At 40.4% G+C, this 25385-nt stretch overlaps 1 protein-coding gene across 9 annotated transcripts in view; it reads right to left on the bottom strand.

Annotated features, from left to right (window-relative positions):
* The window catches only part of LOC144014601 (band 4.1-like protein 1), a 43497-nt gene that overhangs the window by 3900 nt on the left and 14212 nt on the right, over positions 1-25385 (bottom strand). For 3 of the 9 annotated variants that reach the window (XM_077514672.1, XM_077514673.1, XM_077514671.1), the window contains 17 exons: positions 18742-18846; positions 17657-17699; positions 16434-16509; positions 12492-12710; positions 12328-12415; positions 12080-12232; positions 11368-11465; positions 10798-10973; positions 9939-10183; positions 9473-9511; positions 7819-7848; positions 6547-6705; positions 5293-6288; positions 4380-4430; positions 1420-1824; positions 1072-1287; positions 593-652 (listed from right to left, as the gene is read on the bottom strand). In XM_077514672.1, the coding sequence (XP_077370798.1) occupies positions 593-652; positions 1072-1287; positions 1420-1824; positions 4380-4430; positions 5293-6288; positions 6547-6705; positions 7819-7848; positions 9473-9511; positions 9939-10183; positions 10798-10973; positions 11368-11465; positions 12080-12232; positions 12328-12415; positions 12492-12710; positions 16434-16509; positions 17657-17699; positions 18742-18846 (3159 nt within the window). The remainder of the gene's footprint in view (positions 1-592; positions 653-1071; positions 1288-1419; positions 1825-4379; positions 4431-5292; positions 6289-6546; positions 6706-7818; positions 7849-9472; positions 9512-9938; positions 10184-10797; positions 10974-11367; positions 11466-12079; positions 12233-12327; positions 12416-12491; positions 12711-16433; positions 16510-17656; positions 17700-18741; positions 18847-25385) is intronic. The other 6 variants (XM_077514675.1, XM_077514676.1, XM_077514677.1 and 3 more) reach the window with 6 other exon arrangements.

The following is a 25385-nucleotide window of genomic DNA, read 5'->3' as shown; positions in this document are numbered from 1 at the left end:
GGTGTTTCAAAATAGGGTTATGGTCTCAAATGGGGTTTCCAAACACGTTTTGCGTTTCAAAGACGGGTTTCAAGCTATGGTTGTAGTTTCAAAATAAGGCTAGTGTTTCAAATTAGGGTTTCAAACTAAGGTTTGGGTTTGTAAGTAGGGTTTTAAAATGGGGTTACATTTTAAAGTATGATTTCAAAATAAGGTTGTGGTTTAAAACTTGGGTTTCAAACCAGGGATGTGAAGATGGTGGAGACAAGAGAATGAGCACACCACCCCCAACCCGTGCGACTACTGGTACTTCATTGCACCTCCATTTATGATATTTACATATGTATGTGTTTGATACTGAATATGTATTTGTAAAAGTTGTTAAACCAAACAAGTAGGTCCCAAAATGCAACTTTATCATCATCAATAGTGAAGAAAAGGTTCAGTCTTTTGTTTTTTTAGTGATCAATTAACAATGTAGCGTTTATAGCTCTTCTAATAGATTTAACTGAATAGTATAACGTGTTGTCCTGTGCAAGTATTTGGCGAAAGATTCTAGAAGGTAGTTTTAAACTAATTGTAAAGTTGGTGATGTTCTGCTGTTCATACTCACAGGGGACACGCTCTGTCTTGTGGAGTACGAGACCTCACTCAGGCCGGTCATACCGTGATCCTGCAACAACAAGTTTCCGTTCAAGACCCACATGAGGACTTAAACTTACTCAAATCTACAGACTTCCAGAACATCACAACACCGCACAGTAACATCACTCCTACCATTTTCTGTTGAGAAGGCTAATAAATAGTAATAATATTCCCCTTTGTGTGTTTTCCCATGACTTGATAGACTGCTCCTGTATTTATTATGACATGAAGTGATTAGGGCACAATGAGCTGGTGCTTTTCACATCTATAAATCTATAAATCACTATAAATCTCAGCTCCGCCTTCCTATATGGAGTTTGCGCGTTCTTCCCATGCTTGCTTTGGGATTCTCTAGGTACAATTTTATTTTATTTTTTTAATGGAATCCTAAAGGGTAAGAAGGATTAGGGACTCATGAAAAACCATGACTAGCCAGTCCCAACTGACCTGATCTGTGAATTCCACTATGGTCGTGGTGACCTCTGAACCATTGGGTTGGGTCTCCGTCCGGACGTCTGTCTTTCTCACTGTGCCGATGACATCACTGGCTTCCCGACTCAGAGGCGTGGCGCTAGGGACCCGACTGGCTTCCCTGTATGATTGCTCCCTGTCCACTGATGATGACACCGGTACCGATCGCTTGGGCTTTTTAGGCACTACAGGCTTGGGAGGAGAATAAACACAAGCACTCATTATTGACACTTCATTCTATGCAAATATCACCTTAATAAAACATTTTTCTATTTGTTTTTAACAGGCTGATCTGAAAGAAAGAAACGAACATGCGTGATGTACCTGCACATCGGGCCGTTTGGCTTCCGTCCGAACTTCTTCGGCTTGGACGTGCTTAGCTGGAGGACTGCTGCTCACTGCTCTGGACACTGGAGGGGGAGGCACCAAAGGAGGCGATGGCTCCGAGGGGCCTTGCTGCTGGAGGAAGTCGATCCCGAAGCGCAGCCCCCCATCGGGCGACAGATCCCGGTCGCCCAGCTCGGACATGCCCCGGGAGAACTCCTCCATGCCCGTGTGCAGGTCCGTGAGGACGGTGAAGTCGACCTCGGCCTCCAGGCTGGAAGTGGAGCTGACTGTGATGCTGGAACATTTGCGCTCGATGCCCAGGTGGGTTTCCTTTAAGTACGAGATCTCGTGGTCTTGATCGTCCTCGGACACTGACCCCAGACGTCTCTCCCATGGCTCCCGCTACAGAGAGGGTATTCGTTATGTCATGCATTGGCCAGTGATGGAGGTATGAAAAACTCACTAGCCCAGTATGAAGTATACCTGAACTTAAGCCCGTATCCCACTAAGGGCCGAACATTTGTGACGCTAACGAATATTGATTTCATTCAGGGTTTGTTCCAGGTCACAGCATTTCCTAAACATTCTTTAAATAGTTTTAATGGTTCTCTAAACAGTTTAGATTTTTTTTTTCTTGCAAAAAAACATTGAAACTGTTTAGAGAACATTTAGGAAACGTTACGACCTTATTTTTGTTGGAAGCAAAAACATTAATGATGTTGTTTAGAGCAGGGGTAGGGAAACTCGATCCTCGAGGGCCGGAGTCCTGCAGGTTTTAGATGTATCCCTCCTCGAACACAGGTGAGGATCGTTAACAGGCTTCACTGATGAGCTTATCATATGAATCAGCTGGGAAACATCCAAAATCTGTAGGACTCCGGCCCTCGAGGACCGAGTTTGCCGACTCTTGGTTGCGACATTGCGACCTTGGGCAAACGCTGACATGAAATCAACATTGCTAACATTGCAAATGTTCGCCCCTCAGAGGGCTTAGGGATCAGAAAAAAACTCAAATATTGCACTTTGTCCAATATTAGCGAACGTTTCAGTGTTTGTGTGCGAATGTCCACCCTTATTCCCTAACCACTCATTCACTACATTCACTATATAGTGGCTTAATATATAGTGCTCTGATTCTGTTTGATGATTCGGACAGCCAGCTCACTACTTTCTCCTAGTCACATATCACGTGACCACCGTACCCGTCATGACGCACCAGCGCATAAATCTCCAACTATGTATTCATCCATCCATCCATCCATCCATCCATCCATTTTCTTGACCGCTTATTCCTCACAAGGGTCGCGGGGGCTGCTGGCGCATATCTCAGCTGGCTCTGGGCAGTAGGCGGGGGACACCCTGGACTGGTTGCCAGGCAATCACAGGGCACACAGAGACGAACAACCATCCACACTCACAAGCACACCTAGGGACAATTCGGAGCACCCAATTAACCTGCCATGCATGTCTTTGGAATGTGGGAGGAGACCGGAGTACCCGGAGAAGACCCACGCGGGCACAGGGAGAACATGCAAACTCCACCCAGGAAGGCCGGAGCCCAGCCTCGAACCTGAGACCTCAGTTCTCACTATGTATTGTGAATGAAAATGTTTTAAAACTGTACTTTATTTCCTTTGTTGTACATATTTTAAACTAAAATGAATTAATTATGTAGTACATATTTTACTGCGATTGGCTGGCAACCAGTCCAGGATGTACCTCGCCTACTGCCCATAGCCAGCTGAGATAGGCTCCAGCGACCCTTGTGAGGAATAAGCGATCAAGAAAATGGTTGGCTGGATGGATGATTTTTGCACTTGTGCTGACGCTCGCGCCATGTTTTTTAATCATACTCGTAATGCATTGTGGTCTGTATCAACGCTGTTGAGTGAACATCGAACACTACTTTTCAGAGTGCATTGTGGGTAATTTTGAGTCCCCTACATTTTTGCTCCCTGGACATTCGGACACCCCTACAAAATGGAGTGACACCCCAGTAGGGCACTATATAGGAAGTAGGGTGCACATTTGGACACAGCCAGTCTCATAAGATCACCATCCGTGACTGTTGGTTCCCTTAACTCATTTGCTCCCAATAACGTGTAAATACGTTTTTTTATGTTTTTAGTGTCCCAAAGACGTATTTATACGTTTTTTTGCTAAAGCATACAGAAGGCTTTGATGCAGCCTCTCAACTGCAAAGAACGGTTGCAGAAATGGTAGTTATTACACAAACGGCCAGCAGGGGGCAGCAGAGCAAAGGAGATCAACCAGTGCCATGTTGAAAAAAAGCAAAATTACTTAGAATTTTAAATAGATTTGTGAAAATTGATGAAACTTAGCTCTCTTCTAATGCTATTGCTGCAAAACGGAAAGAGGTAGAAACATTTTTCCTGATAAAAGAAGAGACTTTGATCTTTCTTTTGATAGGTTCCATGCTTTCATAGCAATTGTACACAATATTCTGTGGGCCTTGCAAAATCAGTCAAAATTCAGTAAAACAGCCGGGAGCGAATGGGATTGCTTCTGTGAAAATGGCTGGGAGTGAATGAGTTAAGCAAGGTTTAGCACTGTTACCAGTTTTATGTTGTTAACTTTATGTTAGCTTTCCACTCTTATTCCATTGCGGTTGACTCGATATGACTCTGCATTAGCTTGTTCCATTAGCTACTAACTGCTAACTAGCTTGTAAGTTGTCATCAAAGAGTAGCGTTTTGTTTTACATGTTTGATTTCATTTTGTGCTTGTGTGAGAATATTAAATAATGAGATGGTGTGACAACATACATCAGCGCCACAAAATGTTACTAAATCTTCTCGATCATCAAATCTATAATGGTATCTTAAATTACATTAAAAAATATTCAAAATTTAATTGAAATGTTCTTTGGAGAGACTGAATAGAATTTCAAGGTAACATAAAAATACTATCCAGTATGATGCTCAATGACTACTTACAGAGGAATCACTGAGCGGTTCCTCAAGGATGGCAGGCGTTGGAGGCGTCTCCTACAGAAAAATAAACAAAGTACAAGCAGAAATTATTAGCCAGCTAATAATGAATCAAATCCTAAAATTCATTCAGAACATTCTACCTAGTAATGCCTCAATACAGTAATGGGATTTCATTAGAAAAATGAGTTCAAACATTAGTTATGACATTTTAAAACGTTTGCCATAGTCAATTGGGGTTTCTTACTCAGGCTTGGAAACAAACAAGATAATTCCTGACTGAAGCTTTAGTCTGGAGCATGCTGTATTTCATTTCAAAATGAACTGTTATGCCATGCACTGAACCGTTCCTCTTTTTTTTTCTTTTTTTTTTCTTTTTTATAACCATATTCAGGGAAAGGTATTCATTGGAAATGGGATGTATGAATGCCTAAACCCAGAAAGTTTTGGCAGCTCTGCAGCCTCTGACTGTGTCTAATTGATGTGGTTCGGTTGTCTAGTGTTGCTACAGAGGTGCCAAGGCAGGACATTTAGTTCCACAGCCTTTCTTGGCCATTTACGAATTCGACGAAGGAATGGTCGGAAAAGGCCTTGCGCTCCTTGCAACAGCAGCCATCTTTGTCATGTGAGGATGTTGGAAGGATAAAGGAGGACCTTTCGGTCGGTGACGTTCTGAAATGACCAAGCAGATGTCAAGCTTTGCAGAGGGAAAAAAAGGAAAGCAAAAAGCTCGCTGGACCGTGAACAAGAATTAAGTCGATCAATGGCTTTTGCTTTCTCAGTCACATGAGTTGTAAAGGATGAGCGTGTGATTTTGGTTTACTTCTGAGATGGCAAACACAAGATTTGCATGTCACGGCGTCAAGCTCATGCAATGTTTTACTTCCCCGTGATGGACAGACAGGTTTTGGTGCTTTACCGCTTGCTTCCTCTTGGTGGTGTCTTGGTTGCTTCTGTAGTGGATGTGGCTGCAGTCAGTGTTGCTGTGGCGGTCTCGGGACCACTGCTTTTTCAGAGGAAGTGTTCGCGGGGGAACTGTCGGTAACCTAGTCAGGAGTCTCTCTGTGTCATTTTGAGCATCTTCGGATTTCTCGACACTTCTTGGAATTGGACTTGCTGCATCCCTTAATTCTCTCAAGTCGTGCTGATGTTGTTGATGCAGTGGTCCAGCGCCGCTGTTGTATTTTCTCACTGCCGAGTTATCACTGACTCTATCTGTGGCAGAGTGCAGCCTGTCATTATCCTCCACTCTCCTTGTTTTCTCACCGGATTCGCCTTCTGAACGTGTCATTTCTGCATCCCCGACGACAGCCCATGCGGACTGGTTAAGAGGGTTCACACCAACTATGGTGTCTTTACTCAAAGATTTTTTTGATCTCTGTGGCTTGAGAGGAACGACTTTGGTGACTTCAGCATGTTCAGATTTTAAAGTTTTGCTGAAATCTTTCAGCACATCCTCAGAACTCAGGCCGTCAATTTTCTGTTCGTCTCTCAACGCCTTGGCCCCTTTTCCCTTTGAGCCCGAATCCTGCATCTCCGAGGAGGAAGCAAAGTTCTTTGTTAGCCCTTGAGGTATCTTCTGCTCATATTGACAAAGCTTAATATCTCTGCTCTGTGCTCCATTCCTTTGTTTTGCCTTTGGGGAACTGAAGCCATTTTCATGAATGTAACTCCTCGTTAATACAGAATCATGGCCATTGTTAGTGGCCAAAGGGGCATCAAGGGGGCTTCTAACTATGAGTCCCATTGCTCTTAAGTGACTTTTAGGCGACATCTCAGTTGGAGAGTTCCACGTTCCCCCATTTTCCTCAGCCCAAGGTGTGACCGTCAACATGTCTCTAGCCACATTAGAGTCACAATCCAGCACGTGTCCATTAGCATCCTGCTTGTCAATCAAATTGCCTTCACCAGTTGCCTATGTTGACATAGAGTAAACAGTTAGCCTAGCGGAACACTCTAATGTTATCCTACAAAACACTAAAGGGGATTTTTCAAGATAAATCAAGGGCAAATGCAAATCACGTCATCTGTTTTTCTCATTTGTTTTTTCAGTCTCAGTAAGTAAAATTTGGAGTGGCTGCACAAAACATTCCCAGACACCTTGGCAAGCCAAACAGATCAGACAAAGGGAAAATATGGACATCATTACCGGGAAATCAAATCATATTCTTACTGTTTTCCGCTCTGGGGTTCCTCCGGGAGGTGTAGCAGAGCAAGCACGTTTCTCTCTCTGGGTCATCTTGCTATTGGGCTGCCTCAAGGCCCTCTTCAGCTCATTAATGCTTGCCTGGTGCTTCTGAATAACATCTTCTGGCTTGTCCAAGAACTGCTGCTGACACAGTGGAAGTTGTAAGGCTGAGTTACAAACACCAAAGAGATACTCTCCAGAAATGCCATCTTAAAAAAAAAAAAAAAAAAAAAAAGGATCTCGTTCTTAGTAAAAGTTAAAGTACCGCTTGATGCAATATATCGTTCTCATGCTTGATTATGTAGGTCTCATTTGACGTTGTTTATAATCTCTCATCATTGTATTAACAAACCTACAGTTTAAGCAGTCAACAAAATGTTTAGAAAAATGTGTTTCTCTGTGGGACAGTTGTAAAAATGCTTCCTGATAATAATGTTACACTATTAGGAAGTCTCTTTTAAACAATGCCTCACTTTTAGGAAACGTGCATTTGTGGGATGAACATCACAGCTAAGCATGTGCATTGTGTCTGTAATATGGCACACATTATCACTGCCAATGTCATCTTATTTTGTTGCGGTTGACTGTTTTTTGCTAGATTGCATAATTGAATTCTCATCAGTAACATTTTGCAACATTATAACATGAGATATTATCAGTTTTACAAGGCATTCTTTCAATGAACATGAATCATACACAGCCACAACAGCCTGTAATGTAATGTACCAGATCCTCAAGATGGTCACCAGCCTGGTGTCACACTGTTTTGGGATAGCATTCCGCTCCTCAACCGAGAGTCACCGCATGTCAGCCATTGTGGTTGTGTTGGTCATTCGAGCACAAACTAACATGGACAAGCCAATCCCGCAAGTGTTCACTTGGGTTGAGGTCAGGACTGTTGGCAGGCCGCTCCAATTTTTCTACTCCCAAAGGAGAAGTCTCTGAGAGACGCCACTCTGTAGGAGTGAACATCACCATTTTGGAAGATGGAGTTCAGTCCCAGACAATGGCGATATATAATGGCCTTTAATGGTTTCAAGTTCCTCTCTATGCCCCACTACAATTAAAAACATGATTTTTCAGCTTCTTGGGGTACCAGAAGTTCAAAGTAAGAGTCAGTAGCAACGGCAAAATAAGCTGTTTGACACATTGAAACGTGGCATGTCTTTATGAATGTGGCACACTGAAGTAAAAATACACATTGCTGATGTTGTGTTCTTGCAGGACAATAAGTGAGTGGACGAGATATGCAAATACCTCCTGCTTGGGCCGAGCCGCGGCCAGATCCTTGTCCAAGTGGGGGAGCGAGCCAAGTGAGATGAGGCGTTTCAAGCAAAGCAGAGGATGGTGTGATTTTATTTCATTAGTTTGGTTAATTTTCATGCAAAGATGTAAAAGCTTAGCCCAAAAAAAAAAGGAAGACAAGCAGGCAAACACTCTCACTGTCATCAAACAAACCTATTCAACATTGGCCAATTGAACATTTATGTACCAATTTCCAGACAAAACATGAGCAGCAAGGACTAACTTCCCTAAAGACCGCATAATAAATGATTATACCTGTGTGGCTGAGTGAATAAGGCCTTTTAAATAAGTGGAACCTGTGTAGAGGGTTCCAATTAAAAATGCATGTACATGATCAAATATTTTTAATGCTTGGCTGTTGGAGAGTGGCGTGTCAAGAGATTAGTCAACTGGGGGGGGAAATAAAACACTTGCTAATCAACAGTTCTTGAAAACCATCTGTTTGGAATGAATGCTAATAATAATAATGCCGGTAATAATATTTAAAAAAAAAAAAAAAAAAAAAAGCAGCCCCTTTATATAAGTGGATGTGTACAGCAGTTCTCTTAAGCAGTGATTTTCAGCAGTGGCGTCTGTGAAAGAATCACTGCATAAGTGCATATCAGTAGTATTACAATTTTAAGTACATTTTCATTCATTCATTCTTTCAGAACTGTTTCTTCAGTTTTAAAACGCTGTCATGTGCAATACATTTTATTTGAATCATTATAGTATTTTTCCCCCAACATTTGTGCATCATATGACAGTGCAGCTAACTTTTTATATTTGACTTATTTTAATAATCAATTAATCTGTCAACTACTTTCACAATTAATCAATGAATCTCATTTTTTTAAGTACTTTGATTCCCTTCCCTTTATTGAAAAACAGGACATAATATCAAATTGACTGTGTACAAACACACCCCCCCCCCCACACACACACACACACACACACACACACACACACACACGCACAAGCACACCCCCACACACACACACACGCACACCCACGCAAACAAATATTTACTGTTGGGAGGTTGAAATTTATTTATTTTCAATTTAAAATTAAACAAGGTATTGTTATTGGTAAATAAGACTATTGATTCATGTGTATTGTGTTAAGTCCTAAATTGTTGATGACAGCTAATTGTTGCACTTCTATATTAAAGCTCATCTTATTTTTAAAAACTTCTTTGGAATACAAACTCCCTTTTGATGACTATTAAAGCCTATTATGCTACCAATTTTAATATTGGTCATGAAGGTGGAACTTCTGAGCACTAATTATTTTCTGGTTGGTGTTTGTCTTAAGAAAAAAAAGAAAAAAAAACATAACCACCTGTTCAGCATTACTTTAAGTGAGATATTTACAGACAGCATTGGAATTGAACAAAATCCATTTTCCGGCAGGTTTTTCTTCTTCATTTTCTGTCCATTCATCTGATAACAACAAATGGTGTCACGGTGTATTATCACCATTGGAATTCTGCAAAATCGCCGGCTAAATAGAAATAACATTCCTTTCAAGGAAAAACAATCATAAAAGAACACAGGGTGCAGAAACAAGGTGTGGTACTAGACCAACAACAACCACAATCACACGCACACACAAGTAGCCAAAATACCTCTGGTTTCGAGTCTACAGGCGAGGTTGCTTCCTCAGCCTGCAGGACAAGACAAGCCGGGGGGCGAAAAAGGTCAGAGAAGAGAAAAGGGGGTGGTTAGCGGAAAGGGACGATGATGATATTAGAGCACTGAGACGAGAGAAAACTTCAAGACGTGCTTAAAAATAAAGGGAAATCAAGAAGCAAGTGAGGGGTCTCTTAAATACCTAGCTTTAAAAAAAAAAATATGAGATTTGGTGAAACGATTGGCAAAATAGAGATGGTGAATAGCAGTGTCCAATGCAAAGGAAACTGAAGAGGATAAATGGTCGGCTGGATTTAGTCATTTTAGATGATTGTTAAAGTCACGTATGTGGCTCAGTAAAAGACTCCTGAATATTGTATCGAACAAAATCTGTTTAGATCAGCAGTCATTCATTAATGCGTGAGAAACAAGTGCTAGCATTTCCTCTTGACCCATACATACCTTGAGCTCCAAAGTTTTGCTGCATGTTGAGATGCCTGTGCCACGAATGTGCTCTGGGTCTTGGTGCAACTCTAAGTCCTGGTCAGTGTCATGATCCTGGTCTTGGTCCTGGTCTGGATAGTGGTAGTGATCATGATCTAGGTCCAGGCTGCCTTCTTGGTCCAGGTCCTCTCTGGACATGAACTGTGTTCGTTCACTCGAGCTTCGCTGAGACAACTGGTCCATACTGTTACCTAAGGCTGAAGCTGGTTTGGTGCCAGTGGAGGGAAAATGCAGTGTTTAGCTGTAATAGTCCGCATAGGCACACTTTACAAAAATCAATGTGGCATACAATGAATCTTGATTGGAAGGTATTCATGCTGTAGATATTCTGTGAAAGAAAAGACTGAGGAGTTAAGGGTGTTACATCTCTGACAGTTCTGTGACAAGTGTGGTCTAACTGGCATTGAGTCCTGTGAAGACTGTTGAGCAAACATGATGTGACCAGGAAATGGATTCTGAGCAATTCAGTCCGTCTATTTGATCAATTCTGATTAAAAGTTGTAAACTTTATAACAACAAATCACATTTCTCATTGGTGTAATTTCCAACATTGTAAGTGAAAGAACACTAGGTAGTACTGTACTGTACTGCACTGTACTGTAATAAAGTAGTGCAGTTTACCTTGTATAAAGATGCAGTCAACTTAGGTGATGGGTGCACCGTCAAAACCGCCAGTGCCACAATTACATGCAGAGTAGTCTACAACTTTTTAACCATTTTTAAGGGTCAGGATAAAGCCTTGCCAAGATAGGTTCCCCCCTTCCGAATACCACAAAAGACATGGATACACAGATTGAGGAGTAATTTGAGTTCTTACCCCCATCAATACTTCGGGACAGCAGGTACCTCTTGCTAACAGAGCGGTCAAAGAGAGGAGCAGGCCTGTCAATCAAAGCACTGGCCTGTCTGGTTTGGGCTTGAGTTCGCCCACTGTAGCGGAACTTGGAGCCGATCACCAGGAAGCCCTTTGGAGGTGGCTCTGGAGATACCAACCTGCAAAAACGGTTCATGGATTATGCTAAAAATAAGGAGGGATTAAAGAAGTGAAAGTATGTCATTTAGTCCTGGATTTCCGAGGATAAAATGAGCTCCCTAATCCATACTGCCAAGATTTGTCTTGATTAGAGCCAATCAAAAAAAATACATGAACCAATCAGCACCCGTTAAAAAATAGAGGCAACAACTAAGGTTTGGTTTGACACTGAATCAACAGCACCTCTGCTTGGTATAACCAAGGTGCACTTTGTTTTGCCTCATTTGCTTCAAGACACAATCAACAATCAATTCCACACAGTCAGCAGGATTCTTAACGATTTATTAATCAATGATCTGGCCCATCCCTAGTGTTTGTACTGTCTGCCATGCAACAGCGCAGAATAGGTCCTACCTGAAGAAAGTGTGGTGCTCAATGCAAACCTTCCACAGGCGCTTCGAGGCCCGATGGTTGGGCAACTTGAAGCCAATGGTGCTCTCAAACTGTTCATACTGAGCCGTGAGGGAGAAGGAGTGATGGATGATGGAGGGTGAAAAAAAGAAAGGAAGGGTGAGAGGAGCGAGTGCAGGGAAAGACGAAGGGATATTGTGAGGGTCAGCTGTGTTTACTCCGGAGCAATGGAAGAATCAATATCTTTTCTTTCCACTCAGACATGTTTTCTTTGGTGACACGTACGGTACAATCCCAGACAACCTAAAAATAAACACCCAGCGCATCAGGTGTTCAGTGATGTGAACAGAAGTCTCATCTGTCCAATCAATAGGTTATTAGCAATAGCAGCATCCCAATTGACAGTCGTCCTTTGGAAAACAGAAGCCTGACCGTCCAAGTAAACACCCACTGATATAAGTATATAGAAGAAAGAAAATTCACTAGGAAGATAGAAAGTACTCTGCCCCCACGCAAGCACGGGAACAACTGTGATACAGATGTGTTAACCACTAAACACCGTGCTGCCAATGGTGAAACCATTAAATGAAATTGTGGAGTCAAACTATGTGACTCTACCTGTGGATTTGCCATACTATATTTACTATCATGAGCAACCCTCACTGGGTGGGTACAATAACTGGAAAAAGACATCCACAAGTCATTTTGTATCTACCTCTCCAGGACGAATCTTGATGTAGAAGTTGCTCCTCTTGTAGGAGATCTTGAGGATCTTTGGCCAAGCAAATCTGTTGATCCTTAGACGGTCTCGGTAAATGAGCAGACCGTTGGCGCTCACGCCAAGCATGATGTCAATTCCTTCGGAATCCTAACCAGCAAAGGCAACAGTGTATGGAAAAAATCTGTGTATGCAGCTACGACATGCTACTGTGTAGGTAGCAGTCCTTATGGTTTGTCTCTTACCTTAGCGTGATGTAGGTCCACCCCATACATCGAGAGCTTCTTTGCATTTTCTAGAAAACTCACTTCTGCTTCTGCTGGACTCATTCCTCTACGGTGGGATAATCACAAATGAGGCATCAATGAATCTGGTACAATTAGGCAATTAGGTGAATATATGTGCCGACCTATAGTTACGATGCAACTCCATCACCCTTTCCTCCAGCTCCCGCGTCTGATTCGGGGCAAAGCGAAAGTCAGCGACATAGTCCGGCCCGTGTTCCTCAGGTTCGTAGTCGCCCAGTTCAGCCTGAACAGTGTAGGAGCCCAAGAGGGCGTGCGTAACAAAAGAACAGGGCAGACGGCCGGACAGGATGTCGTCCCTCAACTGCAAGCATAGGTAGTACCTGAAGAGGAAAACAAATGAAGGCACTTTAGGGTTTGCCTTCCGTCTTGTTGTTTTAAGCCTAACTGCACCAATACACTTTCACATGGTTACTACCACAACATCCATTACTGCCACTGTAACAAACCTCAAGAGACCACAGCACATCTTTTCAGTCTTCATGTCAAAGAATAAGATTTTTGTTCACTTAACAAAATTATATTTAGGGGATGTGATTCCACATTCCAAGTAATGCCAACAAGGAAAGAGTGAAAATAACCCAATATTACTTTATTTTTGTTTTAACAGTAGCCTACACACAGGTTGCCATTCAACCTAGGACCGCCTCTGGCTGTTCGAGTACATAAAGGCTTTTATTATGTCAGCAGTTGGAGCATGGAACAGATCATTTCCAAAGCATGTTTGCCCTTTTTTTTTCTCAGGTCTGAGCTTGGCCAGTTGCTACACATTGGATTGTGTCCAACTTAGAGCTTCCACCGTTATGTCACAATCAAGTAAATTAAATCAAACTCTTATGCATGGACATATGAGAACATTGGTGTTTATCCACATAAAATTTCCCTCAGACTGATTGATAATCAGACAGATTGAAAATCTGTGAAGCAAACAACCAAACACAATGTCACATAACAGTTTCAATAATCGAAATTAGATCCCAAGGTACAGTATAACGGAAGATCGCTTACAGTTTGTGGTTGATTTGTCCTTGGAGTTTTTAAGAAAAGGTCTGTCCAGAAATAATTTCACAGTTATTCATACTGATTATCTTGGAGACTAGAATACTTCCAGCTCAGGAGAAGAAGGTCATAAAAGTTACACCAGACCATTGCTTTGCGGTTGAAAACAACTCCAGTGAGGTTTCCTGTGTGTTCAAATAACCCGTGCGCTCACTGGGTCACATGGAAAAAAAATCTTTCATAAGCATAGTTATTCAAGCAACACAATGTTGAGCGTTTCAGAAATGTCTCACATACTCCTTCACTAAGTAACCAGTCATTTAAGCACGTTTACTTTATTATTGCTAATTATTTGGATACTCATATTTTCTGTAAAGTTTGACATTTTGATTCAATACAGAAAAAAAAAAGAAAACACTCTTCTGTCAACTTTTGTCTCTTTCCAGTGATATCAAACCATTGTCAAATCTACACTAGCTTTGCGGTGTTATACTGAAAAGTTGTTCTTATCGGGCCTTAATTATTTGGGGCCACAAACTAGCTGATGTGATTTTTATCCTTCAGACCTCTCGATCACACATCCATGAAATGTTTTTGGATTGGTGCAGAGCTTTACATCTGGACTGCATATTATTCATGGAATACAGCTGCAAGAACATGCACACACAAATGCATGCACGCACACACAACTTTACATCTTGCTTTTATTCCAAATCTGAGTTGCTCCTGCTCCAGGCATTGACATCTAATCATTGCTAAATAAACGTCTTGTAGAGAGAGTGGGGGTTCACTTTGTTTCAGGGCCAGCATACAACTTTAAACTCCATCCATCCAGCCATCCATCCACGTTTTATACCGCTTATCCTGTTCAGGGTTATAGGTGAGCTGGAGCCAGCTGGAATCATCCCAGGTGACTTTGGGCAAAAAGCAGGAAGATGGTCTCCAAGTTCCCACTTTGCAGACCTCCCTGGCCAGGAAGTCTGCTTGCAGTTTCCTATAAATGCGGTTTGCATGCTTTGACCTCTCGCACTGACTCGAGCAATCAGTTCATTCTTCCGCCATGCCAAGTAATGTGCCGTTCACGCGTCAATTTTTAAAGGGAATGCAAAGTTCCGCTTTGATTGGCGGTGGATTAACTTGGCTGTGTTCACACCCACAACAGCACGAAATACCCGTTATTAAATGTGCTAAGCTACGTGCTGGCGAAAATACCAAAACCCAGTCTAGCCCGCCTCTGCGCAGATTTAGAGCGCACCTCGTACTAGACTTGCACTGGACATGAAAATGGAACTTGTGGTCTACACACTTTTTTAGCAATTATCTCCAAGCAAGTATATTTTTTTATGAAAAAAAATCCATGAATTGAGTTCACACTTGAATATTTTGCAAATTCAAAGTGATATTCACACTGTCACTGAGTGGGAACTCAACCCACGTAAAGTCAGGCGTATGAACTGCTACACCATTCATTACTCAACAGTCTTCGCCATAATTTTTTAATGTCAGGTGATGCAAGTTGACTGCATTCTTGAGTTTTCTTCAAACCAAAACCATGACATGTTTTCTTTTGTTTCATAATAACTGTTTGCTGCCAGGAAATGAGGATAATTGTTTGCAGTAGATGGTTGGCCACCATAATCATCTAAGACTGGATGTCCCTTAAGATTAGGAGGGGTGATTCTTATTCATAAATACTGCTAATTGCTGACAGCTGAACGAGGTTTATCTGATGATAATAAAGCCATCCTTTATATGCTTATTGTTTAGTGTTATAATTGTTACAAGTCAACACAATTTTCCCTAGTTACGTGACAATAATCTGCAAACAATTATTAAGCACCCTGCTAAACAAATCCTAATAAAAACCTTCATTAACAGTAAAGGTAATGTTTTAAATTAACATTTGAACATGTCAAATGTTAACCCACATAGGTAAGAGCAAAAACGTGTGTTTTTAACCTGAACTTGGATGACGGATGACACATTGAGAAACGACTGCTTATGCTTGCTCAGTGAGACTTTTTACTCAAAAAATACGTCCTAGCTGGCTTTCTTATGTACATTGGGTTCTGATTTTATTAATTTCGGCCTAAATCGTGTTCTGCTTTTATTATAATTGATGACTTAGTGTCACTGTTTGTACAGAGTAGCCAGTTACAGATCCCAAATGGTCATCATTACATCACACACCTTTGAAAATGGACTCACAAATTTGAAAATGGCCTCACACATTTGAAATTGGACTCATTACTTCATCACCCGTTTCTTGTTCCATGTGATTACTCAAACATGTCAGGTCCATTTTAAACCAAAAAATATGGTTCGTTGTGCAATTACAAAGGTTTAAGGAACACATTAGTCACACCTCCTACTGTGCATCAACTGAGTAATGCAAATATTTCCAGAAGTTGTGTCATTCATCTTATTGTAATTTTTCTTCTTCTTCAGTATTTGATTAAAACAAGTAACAGCCCCTTTGGAGCCAACTGGAATCCTAATACCTTTGCCTTACAGAACTCAAAGATCATACGCTGGTCTTGGTTTCAAGTTTTAAAACCAAAATAGGTCATGTCTCAATCAAGCTTTGTTGCGATCGCTCATTTGATCATCCTCATCTGAAGAGGATTGCATTCTGGATCAACTAAGAGAACTGAAAACTAAAAATTACATTTGGTTTGTCGATGTTTTGTATTTACGGGAATGTTGTTCAGCACATGTGGTTCCAAACTTTGAAACGAGTCAATCTGTCTGTGTCCCGTCTAAGCAGTCTTGTACAACAGTGTGTCTCAAACCCGGTCCTCTGTACCCCTATTCAGCCTGTTTTCCATGTCTCGCTCAGCCAACACAGCTGAGGATCGTTATCAGGCTTTATGGAGAGCTTGCTGATTAGCTGATCGTTTGAAACACATATGTTGGTTGTGAGAGAATTGGAAAACAGGCTGGATAGGGGTCCTCCTGCAGTTGAGAACCAATCTTGTACAACATTCCTACTCAACTGTTGTTGATGGACAAAGACATAAGAGACTCGCTGTAGAATTCAGACCAACCTGGTGATGTCTTCAATGAGCACTGACGGGTCTGGAGGGTAGAATTTAACAGAGAATCCCAACATCCAGGAACCAACTGTGAACAGATTAGCAACATGAACAGTTAGGCACATTTCCAACAACAATATTGAACTATTCAAATTGAGACTGCATTGTTAATTGTGAAACAACTATCCCTTCTGGTTGGGCTTTTCTGAAATACTGTATAGTACAATTATTTAGGCACTGTTTATACTGTATATTATGGCAAATGGATTGGTTGGCAACCAGTCCAGGGTGTCCCCCGCCTACTGCCCAGAGCCAGCTGAGATAGGCGCCAGCAGCCCCCGCGACCCTTGTGAGGAATAAGCGGTCAAAAAAATGGATGGATGGATGGATTATGGCAAATGAGAAATTGATAAGTTTTTGTCACAGTCATACTCACTAGGCAAGGGGTTACTAACATGGTGCGGCTGTTCTAAAAATGACTCAGTGAGCAGTGATGTAACATTGTGATTTCCTAGGAATGTATTAGAAGTTATCATTTGAAAAATGTCTGTTAACAATTGTGGAGATTTATAAAAAATAAAGTGTTGGCTATTTAGTTATTAATCAGTTTTCTGCTTCGTTAAATCACTGTTGATAAATATTACAAAATAAATCTGTAACATGATTAATGTTGCCACGAGAGGTGTCAAGATTAACTGATTAATAAACAATTAATCAATAATCAATTTAATAGACAACAATTGACAATAATACGAGCCAATTTGTAATTTCAGAAATGTTTGTCACATTAATCATTACCCAACATGTAGCTCTCAGTTTCAAAAAGGTTGCTGACCCCTGATCTACACAGACCTCCACTCGGGCACACCTCCTCCATGCATGGAACATGGAAAATGGCATGGAAACAGGGAAACCATTATACCGGCCATCCCTAATATAAACGAAACTGAACTTTATGACTTTCTAAAAGCTCCACCTTGCACACTTGGCCGCCTTCTCACCTCCATTTAAATGAATTGACCCCGTCACCTCTCCTCTTCCCATCAGCCCCTTTGTTTTCTTTGCCAGTAAGCCTATGTTGTCTGATAATGAAGTCTAAGTCAGATATTTCTGAAATATCCTTTAATTGACCTGCTTAAAGCACACTGCCTGGTTTAATCAGACACATACATGCACACGCACGCACGCACATACACAGACAATGTGAGCACACAGTCTCTGTCTTGTGCACTTACCCCGAATTTGCTTTTTAATCTCCTTGGATGGATCCAACCAATGCTAATAAAGATGAAAAAGAGAGACAAAGCCTTTTTGAGTGATTTGACCTCAGCAAAATCCTTCAGTCATATTTTCAAGAGCTCATTGAAGTGCTGCTCCTTGTTCGAAGCTTTCGCCTTTCATAGTTGAAGAGCAAAAACTGGCCTCTGCAAATGGCAGGAAACATCAATATTGTGCGATGAAGGCTACTCGAACGCAGCTCATTCTGTTTAATGTCACCGGCAGCTTTTATTGGTCTGCAGAGTCCAAGCGCCTTATTTTTAAAAAGGCTGCATAAACCTATTTTAAGTCTGAAGCCAACCTGTTTTACATTGAATTGATTGAAGGTTTACTTGAACAGCATATGAACCTGCCTTGTGATCTTGTTCTAATGAAGATCAATTCTGGATCATTACATTCACCATAAACAATTCAATCATTTTAACATCTTAGTACAATGTTTGCTCTCACAAAATGAAATCCCAAATCAAGCATGGCTGTTGGATGTGTCACTGCATACACTGCATAATTATAGTAGACATTTGCATCAAAATACTAGATTTAGTTCAAATTTCTTGCTCTCTGTGGGCTTGGGTGGAGTTTTCCCGGGGTAGTCAGACTTCCTCTCACATTAGAAAAACATGCATGTTAGGTTTATTGAAGAATCTAAATTGATCATAAATATGCATGGTTGCATATAAGATCGGTTGATTGTGTATATGTGCCTTGCGACGAGCCCAGCTCAAAGTCAGCTGTGATAGGTCCCAGGTCATCTCATGCATAAATGAGGACCGGTGCTACAGAAAATGATGGATGTGTTTGGAAAGCATCGGCTTAGGATGAGAGCATGTTTTTCACAACACCAATTAACATAAATATCAAACACGTATAGACAATTTAGAGTCTTCAATTAACCTAGCATGTTGTTGGAATTTGGCAGCATGCCCAAGTAGGCACAGGGAGTCCATGTGAACTCCACACAGTAGATTTGAATGCAGACCCTTTCGGGCATGAGGGAGACGTGCTTGGCACTTCTAAATGTGTGTGAATGTGTTGGTGAGACCTTGGCATTGTCGGGGTCGTGGAAAGTTAAGCCGAAGTAGTCCCTCTCGAGCAGATTCAGATGGCCACACACCATGTCCAGCAGTGTCTGGCCCTTGGCAAATTTCTATCAAACACATGCAGACAGAATCACATATGGCTATAAATACATGTACAGTGAGTGGGTACACAGCAAATCTGTCAGTGTTAGATTTCTAGTGTTCGAAGACGTCTGGTGTAAACAGTGTTATGATGATACTGTTAGGATAAAAATTTAATCTGTCAGAATACATTTCCTCAAGTGTTGGATAGGAAGCTAACCTGAATAGCACTACCTTGAGTGTTAAATTGACCACACCCTCATTTCCAGGCAAGGACAAGCTTTTCAAATTGCTAGCGTGCTGTCGTCATTTCAATAGCGATACATCCAGTCAATTTTTTAACATTGACACTAGTGTAGAGTACTTTAACATTACATTCAACATTACTCAGTGTTTACCAGTGTAGGTTTCGCACACTATGCAGTGGTGGAACAACACTGGTTAAAAAAAATAAAAAATAAAATAAAAAATAAAAATAAAAGTAACACTTTGAAAAGTGTTAAACTACACTCATTGGTGTGGACACAAACACTTTTCTAGTGTTAGTTTTAACACTACTCAGTGTTCATCTATAGTGATTTTGCTGTGTAGGTGACAGAATGCAGATGCAAGTCTCTAAACATGATAAATGCTATCAAAGACTGAAAAGGAGCTTCACACCCATACTATTATAAGGAGGTCCCCAATTGTTATTTGTCAATACATCAATAAGATTGCCATGTACAAATTTTTAGTCATTGTTTACATTTCACAACACAAAGGAGTAAAACTCGCTGCTTAACATCATAAAGTTCTAAAGCAATGACTGCACCCTGTTGAGTGGGAGGGCTAACGCCGTGTGTGCGCCCATCGGGCGAAGAAACAACAGTCCACACCTTTCATTAATGCAGCCCTTTGGGGTGCAACCAACACACCGTTGGTTGCACACACGCACGCGTGCGCGCACACACACACACACACACACAAATGCATCTCCTTGGGTAATCCAGCTCCTATGGCGACACAGCAACCAAGCAGCTGTTACCATAGAAACAGAAGTAATAGGTCCCTTGTGCCCTCTCCCACTCCATTTTTTTCTCATTGGTACGAAAAGACGAAAGTGAACACAATGAAAAGGAAGCCAAAAATGTGCCCTCTTTTTTTTTTCTTTTTTTTTAAATCAAAGCAGTAGTGAAGAAGAAGAAGGATTTGATTTTTTTGCTCTTGGTCTCCCCCAGCAGTTAACATTTTTTTTTATTATTATTTGACAGTGGTAAACATCCACTTCTATTCAAGGAGAGCAATATTAACTAGTACTGAACATACATTAGTGTATTTTTATTAAATCCCTTTGTTGTAAATTTCAGTTAAATCTCAACAGCAAGACCAACATATTCTCTCACATCCAATATATAGCTAAATAATAAAACAAAAATAATAATAATAATAATGAAGAAAAAAAACACATCAAATTAGAGCTAAAATAAAGAGATTTACACCCCTACTGAAAATGTTTTTAAATAAACATCATTTAACAGCAACATGATCTAACACAGAAGGTGTGTCCTGGCTGGTCCACAACTAAGCTCGGAAAATACTGGGTTGCCATGGCAACAGCAGTGCATCAGCAGTGTCCCACTAACATGGCTCTTAAAAAACAAATGCAATGCTGTACTCCGAAAACTCAGACCATGAGTTAATCCTTAATAAATAAATAAATAAATAAATAAATAAATAAACAATTTTGTTTCTTTGTTTTTGTATAGTCAATAGTTTCAGACACAAAATTCACTGGAAATAGAAGGGACATCCAAAACAGCATGAAAAACTCAACCAGTAGATGTGAGGAAATGACCATTAAGCATTGCATGAGTTGAACAAATTATTAAGTTCTGCCAAAGTTCTCCTCATTCAAACACAGGCACAAGTGAATAATTGGCTCCAAATGAATGAATTCGAAAAACATTTTATTGTCAAACATGACTGATTCACAAACAACAAAAAACAAATAGTAGTCTCTGTGGAAGCTTGAAGCCAGTACAAAGGAAATGGAATCCCCTCTGTAATTGTGTGGCTCAATCAATATCGCATTTACCAGACAAACCTTAAAGGCAGGCTACCACTTCTTTCTCTATGTTTTTAGCATCAAAGCTGCTTGTTTACGCCACATCATGGCTTGAATTACAGTTGGGGTTTTACAGCATTCATCATTCTGTCCAAACAGTAGACTCACTTCCACCATCATATGTCTCAGCCCTTCCTCCAGCCACCTAGCTTTATGGTCTCCTCCACCTCTCTCTCTCTCTCTCTCACACATTCCATTTTCTCGCCGTTCAGACATCAGCGTGTTCATCTGTCAAATGCAATGTATGGATTCCCTGCTAAAGCGCAAATACCTTTTGTTGTCGTGGGCCGGGAAGGATGTGTCCTCGTGTGATGGGCGGGGTGAAATTATGCACTACACTGCAAAAATCAGCAATCAAACCTAGACTCAATCACTTGTATCAAGCCATAAAGTCTTATTGATCTTGTTTTGAGAATACTGTAATATACTATGCAAGAGAAGGATATCTAAGATTATTAATATTGTTTTAAGATTATCTGCCTTCATACTAATTTTTTAAATCCTAAAATGAGTTAATTTTCATGCACAAAAAGCTAAAATGATGTAAGAGTCTGTTTGATGCCATAGTTATGTGTTCAGATGATTTTTAGCTGTAAGAACTTATTTTAAGACCTCCTCGTAACAAATGATACACTATAGGTTGAGTCATGAGCAAAAACAATGCACAGACACAATAGAATTAAAACAAACCAATCCATAAATAAATAAATATTTATTTATATACTTTGAGAAGTAGAGAGAATGAGGTGGGGCCTTATTAAAGGAGAATTTGCAGTTTTCAAACTGTGAGATTTGAATACAGCCTCACTTCAATCCTGAGCAAAGCCACACCCCTCATTAACGGGTGAGTGTGCATGAGACGGTTATTGTGCACATAAACAAGCCATTCTTAGCCACGGTTGCTACATTTCTAGCATGATTTATTCATAATGGACTGTTTTGTTCTCCTTACTCTTGTTGTGAGCTGCCCATTTCCTTCTGTAACTGCCTCACCCTTTGGTTCATAGCGTTTATATTTCCGTGTTTATTGTATCACTTCAGCCGTAAGTAATTTGTTTGCGCTGATTGAGGAGTATTTTAGTGTTGTACATTTTGTGTGGACATTCAGAGGCTTCAACTTAGGAATGAACACATTCCTAATTACCACACAGAGTGCTTTTCAACAGCTTGAAGACTTATTTGAAGAATTGTTCACTATCTGCCAAACTACTGATTGTTGTGACAGTTGAGTTCATATCTCAAATTCTTTCTCGCAAGTCAAAGGAAAGAAAAGGGGGAAAAAAACAATCCAAATATACATTTATTTATATATATATATATATATATATATATATATATATATATATATATATATATATATATATATATATGTATATATATATATATATACATATACCAGTGGTGAGCGGTCATAATGAGCTATTAATGCCCGAGCTTTTCAAAATAAAATCATTGAAAATATTTCTGTCAGTGTCCTCTGAAATACAATACCGTAGATCTACTGTTTTGGTTTTAAATTCCTGTATATTTTGTTCTGTTCTCCTCACGGGGAGCGGAGAAGTTGACAGTTTGTTTCGCGCATACACCATGAGAAATCAATTTTGTTAGTACCGTGAACGTTTTTACTGTACGTGAGTCTTTTGAATGGCAAAAAAGCTGACAGTCAAGCTGCATGCCTGACAACGTGTATGCGCATAACTGGCTTACTTGCATTGTTCTACGGTAAACAGTCACTGGTTCAGTTCAAGTTCATCGCCAAATCCCAATGAGTGCGCTTTTCCCAGTGAACGTTTGAGGAAAAGAATAATTCAAGTGGTCATTCTACTCCTGAAGTAGTCACCATGAAAACAGGGAAGAATTTCTTCCGTCACTTTCAAGCCAGGACGTACGAGAAACATAAATACCTCGCTGGCTTTCCAGAGGTGAGGTGAGGTTGGTTGAAATGGCTTGTGGCTCCGCTGAGTTTGTCAGTCATAGATCTAATGTCCGCACAAGTGTTTTGTAGTTAACAGGAAATGCTTTCATTGTCGCTCAGAAAGTCGGAATACTGATGTAAAGTTCAGTGCAAATAGTCCTCATATGACAGCGAAGTCATTTTTTTCCTCTCCTGGGTTGAGCCCACTTCGTGGGCACGAGCCAGTTCCGAACACTGTAAATTACAATGTATTGGCAAATTTGTGGGCATGTGATTGTATCATTTCACTCACCACGGCGCTGGTTATATTGTAACATTACGTACAAACACCACCAGCAAATGTTGGGGAAGTCACCTGTTTATTTCTTTCATCAACACGCCACTTTTTGGCAGTAGCCAACGCCAAAGCACAGAGTACAATTGCTCTCGTTACTAGCAGGAAAAAGCACCACAACGCTACTCAACTGCACATCTCCCTCACCCGAGACCTGTGTTGCGTTCAGTAACAGTCCGACATGACAGTGCTCAACATAAACGGCAACCCCAGAACACACAACACTTAGTTTGCTAAAATATTAATTAAAGTGTGTGTGCGCATCAACATGTGTCAGTCCTGAATATTTCCCCTTTAGTTTTAGAACTACACAGTGGTATTAAATAATAATTAAATAATATTTAATATTAAAATTAACAATAAAAATACCCCAACATTTTTCAATTTTTTTTCCATTTTTCTCAGTCCAGCATGCCCACTCGAAAAGGTCACCACTCGCCACTGATAGATACTGTAGTTGGTGTATATAGACTCTGTAAATTCAATATAATGGACTAATAGAGGGGAGAGGTCGTCTGTTCAAACAAATTGTCCGATAAATTTCCGTGGTTTAAAAACACCCTTCACTTTTTCATGACCTAAAAAGACCCAGGACAGTACAAAATTACTGTAAATAAAAAGAAACAAGCTTTAAACTGTTAGAAATGTTGTAAAGTTTATCCAAACTTAGCTCACTAGCACTTGGAGTGGGGTGATAATGGCATTCAACTGTTCATATTCAAGAGCTTCCCGCTAAGATGGACAAAAACAGGTGATTTTTTTTCTTCTTTTTTTTTTTTTGCTTAATTCATATTCCACAATATTAATCAGTGTTTAGACTAGTGGGTGTGCATACAACATATTGAAATGAACAATTTTGACTTGACTTCCCCTTTAAGTATTTAGTACGTCCTTTTGAACATGATAACGGCATGTGCTGAATGACAATTTATTGCCGTTTCGTTCTGTTTTTATGTTCAATAAAGCAATCGATCAAAATGTAGTGGTGTTGACAAATTTCTCTACTTGATAGTTGCTACCATTTTTAATGGAAGCTGTCACAGGCCCAACAAGGAATATTCTTGACACAGTTAAGGTCAGGTACAGGCCCATGCATGCATTTTATAGAGCTTCATGATGAATGATGTATGTGCAACTTGGAATGTGGAATGTCAGGTTAACATCCACAGATCTTCGTGGAAAGTCTTTTTTTTTTTTTTCCCATGTCGAGTCATCTGATTTCACCAAGCTGCTCAATTTACAAAAGCTGAGCAGATACAGGTCGCTTGTGTGAGCAGTACCCACCCCCACGCACGAGCTGTATTTCCTGACTCAGTCACATTTATTTCCAAGGCACACACATTGTCTCACTGAGGTGCAATGTAGTGTAGTGTGCCGAGTCAAGGACTGTTCAAATGTCGGAGAATACTGTCTTCCTTCACAGTGTGACAGGAATTAGAAGCATATGTCTGCATTATAAGATGGCTGTAATTGCAGCAACAATTCAAGCATTACAAATAAAAGCCTAATGTAATTATGTGTTTGCACATTTTGTAGGACAGTAAAACAATAAGCGGACAAAATTCCTTCGAGAATGAGTCTGTGTAATTGTGGTTGTTCAAGTTTTAAGCATGTCTATTAAAAAGTCTCAATGGGTCTGTGAAACATTGTGACCTTCAAACCTCAAGGTATTAAGCTGTGCAATTAAAAAGAAATGTTTACTTGTATATTTTAAAAAATTGTGTCTGGTATTTATTAAAATGTACTCCAACTTGAAGTTGCTTCATTGGGGCGAGTAGAAAGTGGCTCTGTATTGTGTTACCTGACCTTAAACTGCTTTTGGTTTTCCAAGTAGCTGCTGACTTTTTTATTTTATTTTTTTGTCGACTGCTGGTCATTTGAACAAAATGATCTGAAATCCCCGTGTAAAAAGCTACTTGGACACGCTACCAAGGTACTACTGGCAATTAGAGGGACACTTTCTGATCCCTGAATAACAACATAAAATATGAGAGATTTTGAGAGAATTTGTATCCCAGTGGAAGGGGAACAATTCCATTGCTTTGCCACTTACTCTGGCTACATTTTACCTGTATTCCCACCAGTGTTTAATGGACTCTTGTTAGAGGTCGTTCTGATGCAATCCTTCAAAGTCACAAACCAATGAGCAATGAAGACACAGAATCTTGCTTTCTGGTTTGGCAGAGATATGCTTGAGCAACAAACTTGAAAG

This window comes from Festucalex cinctus, chromosome 2, assembly GCF_051991245.1.
Source record: "Festucalex cinctus isolate MCC-2025b chromosome 2, RoL_Fcin_1.0, whole genome shotgun sequence".
In the NCBI taxonomy this organism is placed as follows: domain Eukaryota; kingdom Metazoa; phylum Chordata; class Actinopteri; order Syngnathiformes; family Syngnathidae; genus Festucalex; species Festucalex cinctus.
This window is presented reverse-complemented; position numbering and strand designations above follow the sequence as displayed.